This window comes from Hypanus sabinus, chromosome 5 (genome assembly GCF_030144855.1).
Source record: "Hypanus sabinus isolate sHypSab1 chromosome 5, sHypSab1.hap1, whole genome shotgun sequence".
Classification (NCBI taxonomy): domain Eukaryota; kingdom Metazoa; phylum Chordata; class Chondrichthyes; order Myliobatiformes; family Dasyatidae; genus Hypanus; species Hypanus sabinus.
In genome coordinates this window covers 22,050,025-22,066,276 of record NC_082710.1, presented here as the reverse complement: position 1 = coordinate 22,066,276, position 16,252 = coordinate 22,050,025, and the positions used below count along the sequence as shown (strand labels likewise).

The following is a 16,252-nucleotide window of genomic DNA, read 5'->3' as shown; positions in this document are numbered from 1 at the left end:
CACAACAAGAGCAGAGGCAGACATAGCTAAAAATGAGGCATTAATCTGGTGAAAACACAGCACAAGAAACATTCTGTCTAATTTTATTTTACAGCAATGCGGACCAACTATTGCTCTGAGCAGGAAGTTTTTAAACGGCCTGAAAACTGATGGCATGTTAACAAAACATCATATAATATCAAATTCCAGCTCCGCGGCTATGTGTGCAGGAGCATTTCAGTTATTGCGCGAATATGCACCTGCGCAGCTTAGACAGAACGGTGAATGCAAGTATGCTAAACAACAGTCTGTAATAGATTGCCCTAAATGAATCCACAATCAAGTAATCACATCAAAGCTCTGCAGACCTGCTATATTTAGTTGTAATAATTAGGTAGACAATTAAACCAATAAATGGAAGGAGGTCTCACTAGCTCTCCATTTTCCTTTAGAGTATCTAGACAACCACAAAACATATATCAGGTTGCTGTTTAGCAATTACAGTTCATTATTCAACACCATCATATAATCAGTATCAAGCTTCAAAACCTCCATCTCCACCTCTCTCTCATATTGGATCCTCAACTTCTTTTTGAGAGTCTACAGTCGGTGTGAATTGAAATTAACATCTCCTCCTTGCTGACAGTCAATACACGTGTACCTCAAGAATACATGCTTTGCCCACTGCTCTGAATACATGACTGTGTGGCTAAGTACAACTCAAACACCATCTCTATATTCACCAATTAAACCACTGCTGTCAGTAGAAACTCAGATAGCAACAAGGAAATGTACATGAGTGAGATAGATCAGCTGGCAGGGTGGTGTGTGCAAAAATAACCTCACATTCAATGCTAGCAAGACCAAAAAATTGATTGCAGACTTCAGGAAGGGGAAGTTGGGAGAACACATAGTCTCATTGAGGAGTCAACAGCAGAAAGGGCAAGCAGCTTCAAGTTTCTAGGTGTCAATATCTCCAAGGATATATCCTGGACCCATTATTGATGCAATCGCATAGAGGGCAGCTGCTCTGCTTTGTTAGGTGTTTCAGGAGATTCAGTATATCACCAAAGACTCATAGACAGACGGTGGAGAGTACATAATTATTTAGCTAGAACAGGTCAAAGGCTGACTATCATGCAGTGAGTGGCTCAAGTCCCTAAGGCCTTTTCATGATCTACTAGGAGCAAGTCAGGAATATGTTGGAATATACTCCATTTCCAATAGCATTCAAGTCATCTCAACCCCATCCAAGAAAAGAGCAATTCATTTGACATAAAACAAAATTAAAGCAGGAGTAGGTAACTTGGCCTCTCAAGCCTGCTCCACGATTTAATATTATCTGAGCTGATCAGTCTCGCATGTTATTTCTTCTTTTATGTCATAGCCCTCAATTCCTCAATCTTTCAAATACTGATTTACTTCCTCTTTAAAGTAAAGATCTCCAATTACTTAGCTTCCACAACAACCCAAGGTAGAGAATTACAGAGATTCACCATCCTCCAATCCAGTTCCGTGTTAAATTATTGCCTCCACACCAACCTCCACCTTCATTTCATAAGTCCTTTGGCCCAATATAGCCAACAAAATCGCCTATTTACACTTAATCGCTTTTTATTCTCTCATTATTGCCATCAATGTCTCAATGTCCTTTTCTTAACTATCCCATTGTGCTTCTGTCAAGGCGTAATTTCTTTAACTGCTTATAATAGGATGTGAAAGGTCATGAAACTGAAAATAATAACTTTTCTTCTCTCTCTGCAGATGCTTCCTGACTAGCTAAGTATTTCCAGCACTTCATGTTTGAATTTCATTCTTCAGCTGTCTGCAGATTTTACATTCCAAGTCCTGAAAAAAACTGGCATGATTTGTTTAAGTCAGTTGAGAAACAGGTTCACAACAGGTTTCTGGGTCTTCATTAGAAAGATTAATATGGGTAACATATTCACCTTGATCAAGTTACAGGCTACTCAAGTTTCATGTACCTGCTGCAATAATGCAGGTTTAAAAAAAACAAAGCATACACAGACACTATTGTCTCTTTGTTCAGCAAGCTTTAAAATGTGAGCAGCAATTATAATAATGAAATATGAAAATACTTCTGATCAAGACAACAGAGAAACCTAGAATGTTTCGACGCTCCCTCTCCCCATCCCTAATACAAAAACAGAAAATGCTAGGTACATGTATAGCAAGTTTATCAGGCAAACATGAAATTTATCAGATAAAATTATCGTATGAATAAAAATTAAAAATAATTGAATGTAGATGAAAGCAACATCTAAAAATGAATGCTACAAACTAACATTTACCTGGTACCGTAATCCACAACGACCCACTCTTTAGCTGTTCCAGTGATTGCATCATGATGTTGAAATAGACCAAGATTGCGCCGTGCTTCTACCAGCAACTTATAATTATCAGCTGAAGGGAACACTGTCATTTTATTAAACTTCTTAGCACTTGTCAGCGCTAAAGAATAAAGGATTTCTGCAGCTCTATATAGGAAATACAAAATATACTTTGTAAACACAAGAGTTTCTGATGATGCTGGAAATCCAAAGTAACAAACACAAAATGCTGGAGGAACACAGCATGTCAGGCAGCATCCATGGAAAGGAATAAACAGTTGATATTTCAGGAAAAGACTCTTCATCAGAACTTGACGAAGAATCTTGGCCGAAAACATCAACTGCTTATTCCCATAAAGAGAAATCCTCATTCATAATTAACATATAATTAGCAACTTGGTGGTGTTGGACTGGCAGATTTTCTGAATTATTAGCTGTAATTCTACTAATACCCTAATACACTTCTAACTTAACTAGTTTACAATATATTACAATAAATTTTGTCCTGTGAACCTGAGAGGTTAAAAGGCAGTTGCAATTGGGCCCCAGTGAGTTGAAAAGGAGCATTGTAACTGGGATCCTGGAGAGTTTAAAAGGAAAATTGAAATTGAGCCCTGATTAATTTGAAGGGAATACATGAACCACAAGTCCCAATGAATTGAAAGGGAATGCAGAAAATGGGTCCTGGTAACTTGAAGGGAACATTGTAACATGTGAGTTGAAAAGGAGTGTGGTACACATCATCTGGTGAGCCACACGCCAAATGACTGGATTTCTGTATAGCTGGATAGCAAGTTAGCAGAGTTTTATGGGTACAGTGGAAAGGTAGATCCTGCTGATATCCATAATCTAACCAATACTAACAGAGTTTAAGGCTCTGATTGAACTAATCTACAAATAAATAAAACCATATTGATGGCACACATCCAATATACTTTAATTAAAACAGTTTACAATGACAGTGTTCACATTTGTCATTTATTTCTTTGTATAAGAGAGACTGTAAATATATTGAATAGAATTACATTCAACCACAAAACTCTTTTAGGTCTGCACTGAAATTAAATGGTTGAGGAATTGGTATGGGAACTACCTTCTGCAATATTAAAAAAATTCATTTATTAAGCACATTGCTGAAAAGCCAACATTGATTGCCTAAATTAGCAACTGAATGGTTTGCAAGGCCATTTCAAAGGACATTTAAGTGTCAACCATATCAATGAATCCAGTCACATGAGGCCAGATTGAGTAAGAATGGCAGATTTCCTCCCTCATATGAGATTTCACAACAATTTTTGGGGTGCCACAGTAGCACAACAGTTAGCATAACAGTTAGCATGATGCTATTATAGATCGGGGCTGGAGTTCTGAGTTCAATTCCACCGTCCTCTGTAAAAAGATTGTTTTCCCTTCCTGTGAAGCGCATGGGTTTCCTCTGGCATCTTCCCATAATCCAAAGCCATACTGGTTAAAAGGTTAATTGGTCATTGTAAATTGCCCTGTGATTAGGCGTGGATTAAATCTGTGGGTTCCTGGGCAGCATGGTTTGGTGGGCCGCAAGGGCTGTATCTCAGTATAAAATAGACAACAGTAACTATAGTGGAGATTCTGTGGTCATCATTATTGATAAAAATTATGAGAGTGCATGTATTTCAACCGAAGGGTGTAGTGATCTTTTTGGTTTGTTAATCTTGCCTCCCTCTTGTTAAATCTCCACCCTTAAAGTTCAAATATTAATGTTATTTAATGAGATGGGATTACAAATAGCCATTTGTTCAAACTCTATAAATGAAGATGACATCTCTAGAAAGTAGATCAATCTTGTTTTGATCAGCTATCGGTTTATTATGCGTTGAAATATTCACATCCGCAAATATAAAGCAAGCTGTTTGGAAAGTTCCTTCCTCAGGTAGTAATTTGTTTTGTCCAATATGTAATGTGTGTTCTCTTTTCTTAAAAGTGTATTTCACTCATCTTGGTTGAGAGAACTTAGATGACAGATAAAAGAACATGGCTTTGAAATATAAATATGGAACAGAGGAAACAAAGTTAAAATTGGCCCTTTATGGAATTGAGGAAGTAATCATGGGAAAGAGAGAAATTGCAAGAATTTTAAGTATTTTTTGGATCGGTCTTTAAGACATAAAAATAGATAATCATGGGGCAATAGGAAGAGAGGAATTTCAACCTCCATTCCTTGGATTCTGGAAAGATTTCAGAGAATTGGAAAACCTCAAATTTAATATTGTTATCCAATAAAAGAGGGAGACACCAAGTAGAAACTTGGGCCAATTTAGTCAATCTTATGCTATTGGGAAAATGCATTATTGAGGAGGTAATAGCACATCATTTAGAAAATTATGAGACAATCAAGCAGTATTCGCATACATTTATGAAAGGAAATCTATGTTTGACAAAATTGCTAGATGTCCTTGAGGATGTAACTGAACTGGATAGATGCAAGGAAATCAATGGATGCAGTACAGTGGATGCTTTTCATAGAAAATTGGTAGTAATATACTGGCTTGGATAAGGAACATCCTTTGACATTGAGGTGGTTGGGGTTGCACTTCTAATAACAGTGCATATTGCAACTTCATGTTACCAATTGAAACAAATAAAAATATTGTGACGAACTTACACTTTCCCCAATTATACTCCTGCCAACTTCTTGGCCACTTACTTGACTATCTATACATTTGCTCCTCTAATTCCCACTGACTATTGGAGGCCTATATATTGGAGCTTCCCCTAATATTTAAGCCATCTCCTATCGTAGTTGGCTAGACATGAATCCAATTACAAATATATGCTGACCATCTCGAATTAATACCTCTCTGATGGCTGATTAGTGCACCAGTCATCAAGATGTCTGCCCTACAGTTAGATGAGTATGTCCCTTTCTGCATCTTTAAACAATTGTATATAAGCAGACTTCCAGTGCTCCAACATCAAGCATGGAGCAAACAGCATGGAAAATTCGTCAAACTGGATGTACTACTTTTCTTGCTTCACTAGGACGTATTTTATTCCAGAGGATTTATTCACGAATAAACTTTTACCGTTGGTATGCATTTTTTCTTTTTAATGATAATTTCTAATAACGCCACCTTTTTCCACAAGATCAGTGCTGATATCATGTGGATTTCAACTAAAATTCCAGTTTCACAATTCAGACGCACCCAGCTTCTGACATGTTTAAACTATCCAGTGTAACACAAAGTATTATTTGTGTCTCATCTTGAGATCCATGCCTAACTACATGTATTGGCATATGGATCTCTCTCTTTCTTTGTCAGAAAATAACTAATCACTCTCATTTTATAGCTGTCAAGGTCTCTAATACAACCATTTTCCTTTCCTTTTCCCTCAAATGATTTACATGTTCAGGGATGACTCCAAACTATCCATCGCATGCCTCTTTAATTATCCATCTTGCTTCCATTCTGACCAATCTGTCTGTGACCTTCTCGTACACTAAGCTCAACATATTTCTTACAAAATAACAGCTAAAAGTATAGAAAATTGCAAAGAATATAAGGTAATATTACCCCGACAAAAGGTGGTGATTCAAAGAGAGAAAATTAGCTAAGGATAAAGAGCTAAAACATTAATCATATCACTCTAATCAGTCCCTGTATAGCATCTGCATAATCACAAAACATTTAATGATCGCCTAAACAGTTAAGGGAAGAACCAGTCACGTTGTCGTCAATTCCAGAGAGAAAAGCAAAATCAAAGTTAACTGCATATATACACAATTCATAACTTCTTAACAAATTTTGGATTAATTTACCTCAAATGCGATTCTAAAACTCTGTCCAGTCGCTTATAGAAAGGTCGGGAGGTAAAATATCCACTCCAATAATGATCATCTCTGTCAGCATAGGTAAAAAAGTCCCCACTCAATGCAGGAAATGGTGATGGTGAATTTCCCGAACCAGCAGCTTTATTGAGAGCATCAAAGTAGTCTGATAATGTTCCAAATTGAGCCTAGAAACAATGATCAAAATCAACATTCAGTTAGCAAATTCAAGAAACATCTTTAATATATATTTATATACATGGGTCAAAAATGCTTTTCCTGATCTTCAAATGATCAATTGAGTTAATCTTAGTATACAAGTATATAGAACTACTGATTATGTCGTAGTGCACTCAGATGTAGCACCTTCTACAGGCTCTACAAAGGTGTAATTGTCTTTTTTCAAAATATTTGTTTGCGATTGCAAGATCCAGCTGAATATTAAGAACTTAAAATATAGCAGATCTAACCCATCAGTGAGTTGCTCATTGGTGAAGAACCTGAAGGCACTGGACTTGGTGTGGACCGTGATGCTGCCTACAATAGAAAGGTGTCAGTGCACAAAGGAGGTGTGCAGTCTAACAGCAAGTAATTGTCTTAGTCACTTTTCTTGAGACCACAAGACCCTGTTGGACATTGGTGTGTGGAACACAGCAAGTCCAATACATTGGTTTAATGGTGAACGGTGGGGCTGGGTGGTTTTGGTCACAACAAAGACCTAGCCTCAAATTGCAGTATTGTCTATTTGCAGCTGCCCGGGGGAGGGGGGGCTAGCATTGGAGTTGGGTGCTCCACCAGACTGCCAGAGGTGGTGGGGCATGGTGTCCATGTTAGAGTCGGTGCTGTCCCCAGTGTTCACTTCACAAAAGACAAGCTATAATGTGTTTGACTGCAGACTGCTGCAACGTTCATGGACTCAGGGACTTGAACTTTTTTTTGTGTGACTGTATTTTACTGCCATCTTATCTGTGCTTGCTATCTTATATGAACGATATGTGCCTTGTGCTGTATAGAATCAGAATCAGGTTAAAATTCACCAAATATGTCATGAACTTTACTAACGCTGGCAGGGGAATGGGAACAGTGATAGGGCTGAAGATGGGGCAATTGGGAAACAAGTCAATTCAATATGTCGTGAGGCTATGAGGAAGGGCAGGCAGATAATAGGGCAAAATGGTAGTCAGTGGAATGAACTGAAATTTAACATGGGGCAAAATCAAAAAGGGTGATGAATACAGGATTGCAAGTATTATATTTGAATGCATACAGTATATGGAATAAAATAGATGACCTTGCAGCGGAGTTAGAGATTAACAGACATGATGTTGCGGGCATTACTAAGTCATGGCTGAAAGAAGATCATAGTTGGGAGCTTAACATCCAAGGGTACATCTTGTATTGAAAGGACAGGCAGGCAGGCAGAGTATTGGGGTGGCTATGTTGGTAAAAAAAACCAAAATCAAATCCTTAGAAACAAATAACATAGGATTAGAATGTATAAAATCTTGGGGGAAGAGTTAAGAAACTGCAAGAGTAAAAAGGCCCTGATGAGAGTTATATACAGACCCACAAACACTTGCCAGGATATGGAATATAAATTTCAATGGGAAATAAATAAGGGCTTTTACAATAGTAAATTTGGGATTCTAATAAGCAGGTAGAGTGAGAAAATCAGTCTGTGCATTTTTTTAGAGCAGCTTCTGGTTCAGTCCACTACGGGAAAGGAAATTATGGATTGGGAATTGTATAATGAACCAGATTTGATTTGGGAGCTTTAGGTGAAGGAACACTTAGGAGACAGTGATCATAATATTATGAAATTCACTCTGCAGTTTGAAAGGGAGATGATAAAGTCAGATGTATCAGTATTCCACTGGAGTAAAGGAAATTACAGCGGCATGAGAGAGGAGCTGGTCAAAGTTGATTAGAAAGGGACACTAGCAGGGATGACGACAGAACAGAAGTGTCTGGAGTTTCTGGGAGCAATTCAGAAGGATAGATACATTCCAACGATAAAGAAGAATTCTAAAGGGAGGATGAGGCAACCATGGGTGACAAGGGAAGTCAAAGAAGGCATAAAAGCAAAAGAGACAGCAAGTAATACAGCAAAATTAGAAAGTTAGAGGATTGGATGACTTTTAAAAAGCAACAGAAAACTATAAAAACAAAAAGATGACAAAAGATAAAATAATGGTAAGCTAGCCAATAATATCAAAGAGAATACCATAAGTTTTTTCAGATATATAAAGAGTAAATGAGAGGCGAGAATATTGGGCTGCTGAAAAATAACACTGTAGAGGTAGTAATGGGGTCAAGGAAATTGCAGATGAACTTAACAAGTATTTTGTGTCAGTCTTCATTGTGGAAGACTCTAGCAGTATGCCAGAAATTCAATAGTGACAAGGGCAAAAATGAGTATTATTATGAGAAAGTGTTTGGAAAGCTGAAAGGTCTGAAGGTAGATAAACCACTTGAACCAGATGGACTACACTCCAGGGTTCCAAAAGAGGTAGCTGAAGAGACTGTGGAGGCATAAGTAATTATCTTTCAATAATCACTAGATTCTGCAATGGTTCCGATGGACAGGAAAATTGCAAAAGTCCTTAAACAGAAATATTCCGATAAATCTGTTGGAAATCTTTGAGGAAATAACAAGCAGGATAGACAAGGAAAGTCAATGGATGTTGCCTACTTGGATTTTCAGAAGGTCCTAGGCAAGTTGCCACACCATGAGGCTGCTTACATGACCATATAACCATATAACATATAACCATATAACAATCACAGCACAGAAACAGGCCATCTCGGCCCTCCTAGTCCGTGCCAAACTCTTAATCTCACCTAGTCCCACCTACCCGCACTCAGCCCATAATCCTCCACTCCTTTCCTGTCCATATGCCTATCCAATTTTACCTTAAATGACACAACTGAACTGGCCTCTACTACTTCTACAGGAAGCTCATTCCACACAGCTATCACTCTCTGAGTAAAGAAACACCCCCTCATGTCTCCCTTAAACTTCTGCCCCCTAATTCTCAAATCATGCCCTCTCGTTTGAATCTCCCCTACTCTCAATGGAAACAGCCTATTCACGTCAACTCTATCTATCCCTCTCAAAATTTTAAATACCTCGATCAAATCCTCCCTCAACCTTCTACGCTCCAATGAATAGAGACCTAACTTGTTCAACCTTTCTCTGTAACTTAAGTGCTGAAACCCAGGTAACATCCTAGTAAATCGTCTCTGCACTCTCTCTAATTTATTGATATCTTTCCTATAATTCGGTGACCAGAACTGTACACAATATTCCAAATTTGGCCTTACCAATGCCTTGTACAATCTTAACGTTACATCCCAACTTCTGTACTCAACCCTCTGATTGAAAAAGGCCAGCGTTCCAAAAGCCTTCTTCACCACCCTATCTACATGAGACTCCACCTTCAGGGAACTATGCACCGTTATTCCTAGATCTCTCTGTTCCACTGCATTCCTCAATGCCCTACCATTTACCCTGTATGTTCTATTTGGATTAATCCTGCCAAAATGTAGAACCTCACACTTCTCAGCATTAAACTCCATCTGCCAACCTTCAGCCCATTCTTCTAACCGGCATAAATCTCCCTGCAAGCTTTGAAAACCCACCTCATTATCCACAACACCTCCTACCTTAGTATCATCGGCATACTTACTAATCCAATTTACCACCCCATCATCCAGATCATTTATATATATTACAAACAACATTAGGCCCAAAACAGATCCCTGAGGCACCCCGTTAGTCACCGGCCTCCATCCCGATAAACAATTATCCACCACTACTCTCTGGCATCTCCCATCTAGCCACTGTTGAATCCATTTTATTACTCCAGCATTAATACCTAACGACTGAACCTTCTTAACTAACCTTCCATGTGGAACTTTGTCAAAGGCCTTGCTGAAGTCCATATAGACTACATCCACTGCCTTACCCTCGTCAACATTCCTCGTAACTTCTTCAAAAAATTCAATAAGGTTTGTCAAACATGACCTTCCATGCACAAATCCATGCTGGCTACTCCTAATCAGATCCTGTCTATCCAGATAATTATAAATACTATCTCGAAGAATACTTTCCATTAATTTACCCACCACTGATGTCAAACTGACAGGTCTATAATTGCTAGGCTTACTTCTAGAACCCTTTTTAAACAATGGAACCACATGAGCAATACGCCAATCCTCCGGCACAATCCCCGTTTCTAATGACATCTGAAAGATCTCAGTCAGAGCTCCTGCTATCTCTACACAAACTTCCCTCAAGGTCCTGGGGAATATCCTGTCAGGATCCGGAGATTTATCCACTTTTAAATTTCTTAAAAGCGCCAGTACTTCCACCTCTTCAATTGTCATAGGTTCCATAACTTCCTTACTTGTTTCCCACACCTTACACAATTTAATATCCTTCTCCTTAGTGAATACCGAAGAGAAGAAATCATTCAAAATCTCTCCCATCTCCCTCGGCTCCACACGTAGCTGACCACTCTGATTCTCTAAGGGACCAATTTTATCCCTCACTATCCTCTTGCTTTTAATATAACTGTAGAAACCTTTCGGATTTACTTTCACCTTATTTGCCAAACCAACCTCATATCTTCTTTTAGCTTTTCTAATCTCTTTCTTAAGATTCCTTTTACATTCTTTATACTCCTCGAGCAATTCCTTTACTCCATGCTGCCTATATCTATTGTAGACATCCCTCTTTTTCCGAACCAAGTTTCTAATATCCCTTGAAAACCATGGTGCTTTCAAACCTTTAACCTTTCCTTTCAACCTAACAGGAACATAAAGATTCTGTACCCTCATAATTTCACCCTTAAATGACCTCCATTTCTCTATTACATCCTTCCCATAAAACAACTTGACCCAATCCACTCTCTCTAAATCTCTTTGCATCTCCTCAAAGTTAGCCTTTCTCCAATCAAAAATCTCAACTCTAGGTCCAGTCCTGTCCTTCTCCATAATTATATTGAAGCTAATGCTATTGTGATCACTGGACCCGAAGTGCTCCCCAACACATACATCTGTCAGCTGACCTATCGCATTCCCTAACAGGAGATCCAATACTGCCCCATCTCTAGTCGGTACTTCTATGTATTGTTGCAAAAAACTACCCTGCACACATTTCACAAACTCTAAACCATCCAGCCCTTTTACAGAATGAGCTTCCCAATCTATGTGTGGAAAATTAAAATCTCCCACAATCACCACTACAAATATCTGCTATCTCCTTACACATTTGCTTTTCCAACTCACACTCCCCATTAGGTGGCCTATAAAACACTCCTATCAGTGTCACTACACCTTTCCCATTCCTCAATTCCACCCAAATAGCCTCCCTAGAGGAGCTCTCTAATCTATCCTTCCAAAGCACCGCCATAAGATTTTCTTGGACAAGCAATGCAACACCTCCTCCTCTGGCCCCTCCTACTCTATCACACCTGAAGCAACTAAATCCAGGAATATTTAGTTGCCAATCACACCCTTCTTGCAACCATGTTTCACTAATAGCTACAACATCATAATTCCAGGTAGCAATCCACGCTTTAAGCTCATCCACATTTTTTACAATGACATTACAGGAAAAGACACTATTGTGGATAGAAGATTAGCTGACTGGCATGAGGCAAAGAGTTGGAATAAAGGGGCTTATTCTAGTTGGCTGCCAGTGACTTGTGGTGTTCCACAGTAGTTGGCATCCATTTTGCTTCTTCTCACATTATATGTCAATGATTTGGTTGACAGAATTGATAGCTTTGTGCAGTTTGCAGACGATGCAAAGATAGCTGGAGAGGCAGGTATTGTTAAGAAAGCGGGGAGTCTGCAGAAGGATGGACAGATTGATAGAATGGGCAAAGAAGTGGCATATGAGATATATTGTGGGGAAGTGTATTGTCATGCACTTTGGAAGAAGGAATAAAGGCAAAGACTATTGTCTGAATGGGGAGAAAATTACAAAAATCAGAGGTGCGAAGGGACTTGGGAGTCCTTGTGCGGGATTCCCTAAAGGTTAACTCTCAGGTTGAGTCAGTGGTAAGGAAGGCAAATGCAATGTTAGCATTTTTTTCAGGAGGACTAGAATATAAGAGCAAGGATGTGATTCTGATGTTTTGTAAGGCATTTGGTCAGACCGCACATAATAAAAGATATTTTGGTATTGGTGAGGGTCCAGAAAAGGTTCACAAGAATGATTCCAGAAATGAAAGGGTTAATATATGAGGGCCTGTACTCACTGGAGTTTAGAAGAATGCGGGGGCATCTCATTGAAACCTAATGAATATTAAAAGGTCTAGAGTGGCTGCAGAGAGGATCTTTCCTTCTGTGGGTTTGTCTAGGACCAGAGGGGCGTCCATTTAGAACAGAGGTAAAAAGGACTTTCTCTGGCCAGAGTGTGATGAACTAATTGTCACGGATGGCCACATTATTGAGTTTATTTAGAGCGGAGGTTGATAGGGTCTTGGTTCATCAGGTTGTCAAAGGTTACGAGGAGAAGGCAGGATAATGGGCTTGCGAGGGACAATAAATCATTCATGATGGGATAGCAGAGCAGACTCGATGGACCAAATGGCCTAATTCTGCTCCTATGTATAATAGACTTATGATCTTAAAAGTTTCAATTCACAAATTAAATGAACAATTAGAGAAAACTGATGTCATGCTGGTGTTGGAAAATCTGATAGGGACCAGAGACCAGAGAAAGTGCCATTGCCTGGGATGAAGACTAAGGCAAAGCAAAGACACAGAGGCATAGTTAATAGAAGAAAGGCTCAATACCTTGTTGAGCTTTAAATTAATTGAGATACCAACATAAGGATATAAAGTGAAAGACTATGAGGATTAATCATTCAGGATCAAACAGAAAAAGAAACAAGAAAAAACATTGTCCAACTGCCTTCAGCAGAGATGGCAGTGTGTGCTTTTTTTAAAGTAGCTCACCAACTCCCTTTAGATGAATAATAAATCTTTCTGGCCAGTAAAATGCACAGAAATTCAAAACATAAGGAGTTATAGTGTCTTAGCTAGAAAATAGTTCTCTCTGCACTAACTATCAACCCCTCATGTACACTAATCCTTTGGACAATTAACTTACCAACCTGCATATCTTTGGAATGTGGAAAGAAACTGTAGTATTCAGAGAAAACCATGTGGTAACAGAGAGAGTGTGCAAACTCCACAAGGACAAAGTCCGGATTGAACCTAGATGTCCAGTGCTGTGAGACGGAGCTCATCACTGAACCACACAAAGGGAATCTTAATATTTCAAAGAAATAATTTTAAGACATGGTGATATTTCAGTTTGCATGTAATTATTTGTGTATTTTTAAACTGGGAATTAAAAAGTGTAACAATGGAAGTTGGAAAAATTTGTCCTTTAATTAAAAAAGAACCGCAAGGACAAGCTAGCGAACAACAGATTGGTCAGCATGATATTAGTAGTGATAAAGTTACTGGAGGGTATTGTTAGGAACAGGGTCTACCAACATGAGAATTAATTAGGGATGATCAGCATGGATTTGTGCATGGGAAATCATATCTCATGAATTTCATTGATTTTTTTTAAACAGACAAAGAAGAGGATTGATGGAAGGCAGGCTAATGGCATTATCCACGTGACTTTTAAAAGGAGCTGCATGCTATGATAGTTTTGAAGGTTAGATCACACAGGATCAAGGCTGAGCTGGACAATTGGATACAAAATTACAAACATGAGGAAGTCTGCAGATGCTGAAAATCCAAGGCAACACACACACAAAATGCTGGAGGAACTCAACAGGTCAGCCAGTATCTATGGAAAAGAGTAAACAGTTGACTTTTCAGGCACAGATCCCTCTTCAGGATACAAAATTAGCTTGGTGGAAGAAGTCGGAGGGTGTTAAGGGAGGGTTGCTTTCCAATTTGGAAGCCTGTAACCAGTGGTGTGCTTTAAGGGTTGGGGCTGGGACCTTGTTGTTTGTCATCAATGTCAATGATTTGAATAAGAATGCGGTTGGTATGTTTAGTAAATCTGCAACTGACATCAGTGGTAAGAATACAATGGACATGAGAGATCATCTTAAGATAACAATGGAATCTAGATCAATTGGGGAAGTGGGCCAAAGAATATCAGACAGAATTAACTCAGGCAAGTGCAAGGAGGTGTACTTTGGTACAAAGTATAGGGAAGAGGACCCTGGAGATGCTGCAGACCAGAGAGGCCCAAGAGTACAGGTACATAGTTCACTGAAAGCGGAGCCGCAGGTAGACAGCGTTTTTGGCACATTTGCATTCATTAGTCAGCATGCTGAGTTCAGGAGTTTGGGTGTCATTTTACAACTGTACAAGTCTTTGGTGCACAACACAGAGTATTGTGTGCAATCCTGGTCGCCTAGCTATAGGAAGGATGTTAATAAACTGGAAATGATGCAGGATAGATTTACAGAATGCTATTGGACTGAAGAGTTTATTAGAAGGAGAGAGCGAATAGTCTGGAATTTCTTCCCTTGGACAGTAAGAGGCTGAAGATGATCTCATAGACATAAATAAAATCTTGAGGGGCATATATAAGGTGAACGATTACAGTATTTTTCCCAGGGTAGGGAAATGTAAAACTAGAGAGCTTAGGTTTAATGTAAGACAGGAAAAACTTAGAAGGGACCTGAGAGTAACTTTTTCACTCAGAGAGTGGTAGGCATATGGAACATTGCCAGAGGCAGTTATAGTTATAATGTTTAAATGATATTTAGATAGGAAAGGTTTATAGAGTTGATATGAGACAAATACAGGAAAATTGAATTAACTCAGTTAGAGAACTTGGTCTGCATAGATGAGTTGGGCTGAATGGCCTGTTTCTTTACTCTGTCACCCAATGACTCCAAAACTGAAAAACCTGAAGATGCTGGAAATCTAAAATTTAAAAAAATGCTGGGAGTACTCTGTAAGTTATACTACATCTTTGGAAAAAGAAAGAGAATCAATGTTTCTGGTTGAAGACCCTTCATTGGAACTTGGAAGGAGATAAAAGTTTATCCAGCTGCAGGACGGGAGGGAGAAGGGTGAATTTTCTGATGGGGTGAAACTGAATGACCATGGGAATAAGATGCAAATAAGGTTATCTGGTAAATAGGTGAATGGGAAGATACATCAAAGAACATGAACAAAATAATTAATATGAAATATAAACTTCAGGTGCTAGAAATCTAAAATAAAACATAAAATTCTGGAAATATTCAACACATCAGGCTGCATCCCATGGCCCAAAGTAATGAATATTTCCAATAGTATGGTTTTTAAATCATTGACAAAAGGCAGTAAGAATTGCAAAATGTAGAGCAGGAAGATATGCCAGAGAGATCAGGCTGCCCCATCTTCCATTCTTGGAGGGGATAAAAAGAGGAAAAAACAAATAAATTGAGCCAATATCATAGATGGGTAGTTATAACAGATAGGTAAATTACATGAACCCAGAAGGCTACAACGTGCCCAGATGGAAGATGAAGTGCTGTTCTCCGGCTTGCCTTGGCCCTCAATGTATCAATGCAGGCAGCCTCAGGGCTGTAGGTCAGAGTGGGAGCTTGATGAAGAATTAAAGTGGTAAGCAATGGGAAGCTCAGTGTCGTTATTGTGAACTGAATACATGTACTCTGCAAAGATCTCACCCAATCTGTGTATAGTTCTCCAACGTAGCAAGGACTACATTGCCAACAGGTTGCCTTAGATTGGAAAAAGTACACGCTGTTTTACCTTCCAGCCCAACAAGCTGCACTGCCCAGCAACCTGCACCACCCAGACCCACCTATTTAACACTAGCTTAATCACAGGACATTTTATAATGACCAATTAGCCTACTAACCATTATGTATTTGGACCTGGAGGAAACCCACACATTAACAGGGAGAATGTATAAACTTCTTACAGACAGCACCAGAATTGAACTCCCAACCCAGAACACTTGAGCTGTAATATTGTCCTAGTCACTATACTAATGGATAATCTACAAACAAATTAACATTTTCAAATTTCAGGTACCTGCTCCCTCCCATCCCTTTTCCACACTCTTTCTGATATACCTAGTTCCTCCTACACTAATATCCCCTCCCCCCAA

At 38.9% G+C, this 16,252-nt stretch overlaps 1 protein-coding gene across 1 annotated transcript in view; it reads right to left on the bottom strand.

Annotated features, from left to right (window-relative positions):
• The window catches only part of man2a1 (mannosidase, alpha, class 2A, member 1), a 102,487-nt gene that overhangs the window by 51,524 nt on the left and 34,711 nt on the right, over nucleotides 1–16,252 (bottom strand). Inside the window, exons 9-10 of the mRNA XM_059969506.1 lie at nucleotides 6,127–6,323; nucleotides 2,292–2,477 (exon numbers count right to left, since the gene is read on the bottom strand). Of these exons, the coding sequence (XP_059825489.1) occupies nucleotides 2,292–2,477; nucleotides 6,127–6,323 (383 nt within the window). The remainder of the gene's footprint in view (nucleotides 1–2,291; nucleotides 2,478–6,126; nucleotides 6,324–16,252) is intronic.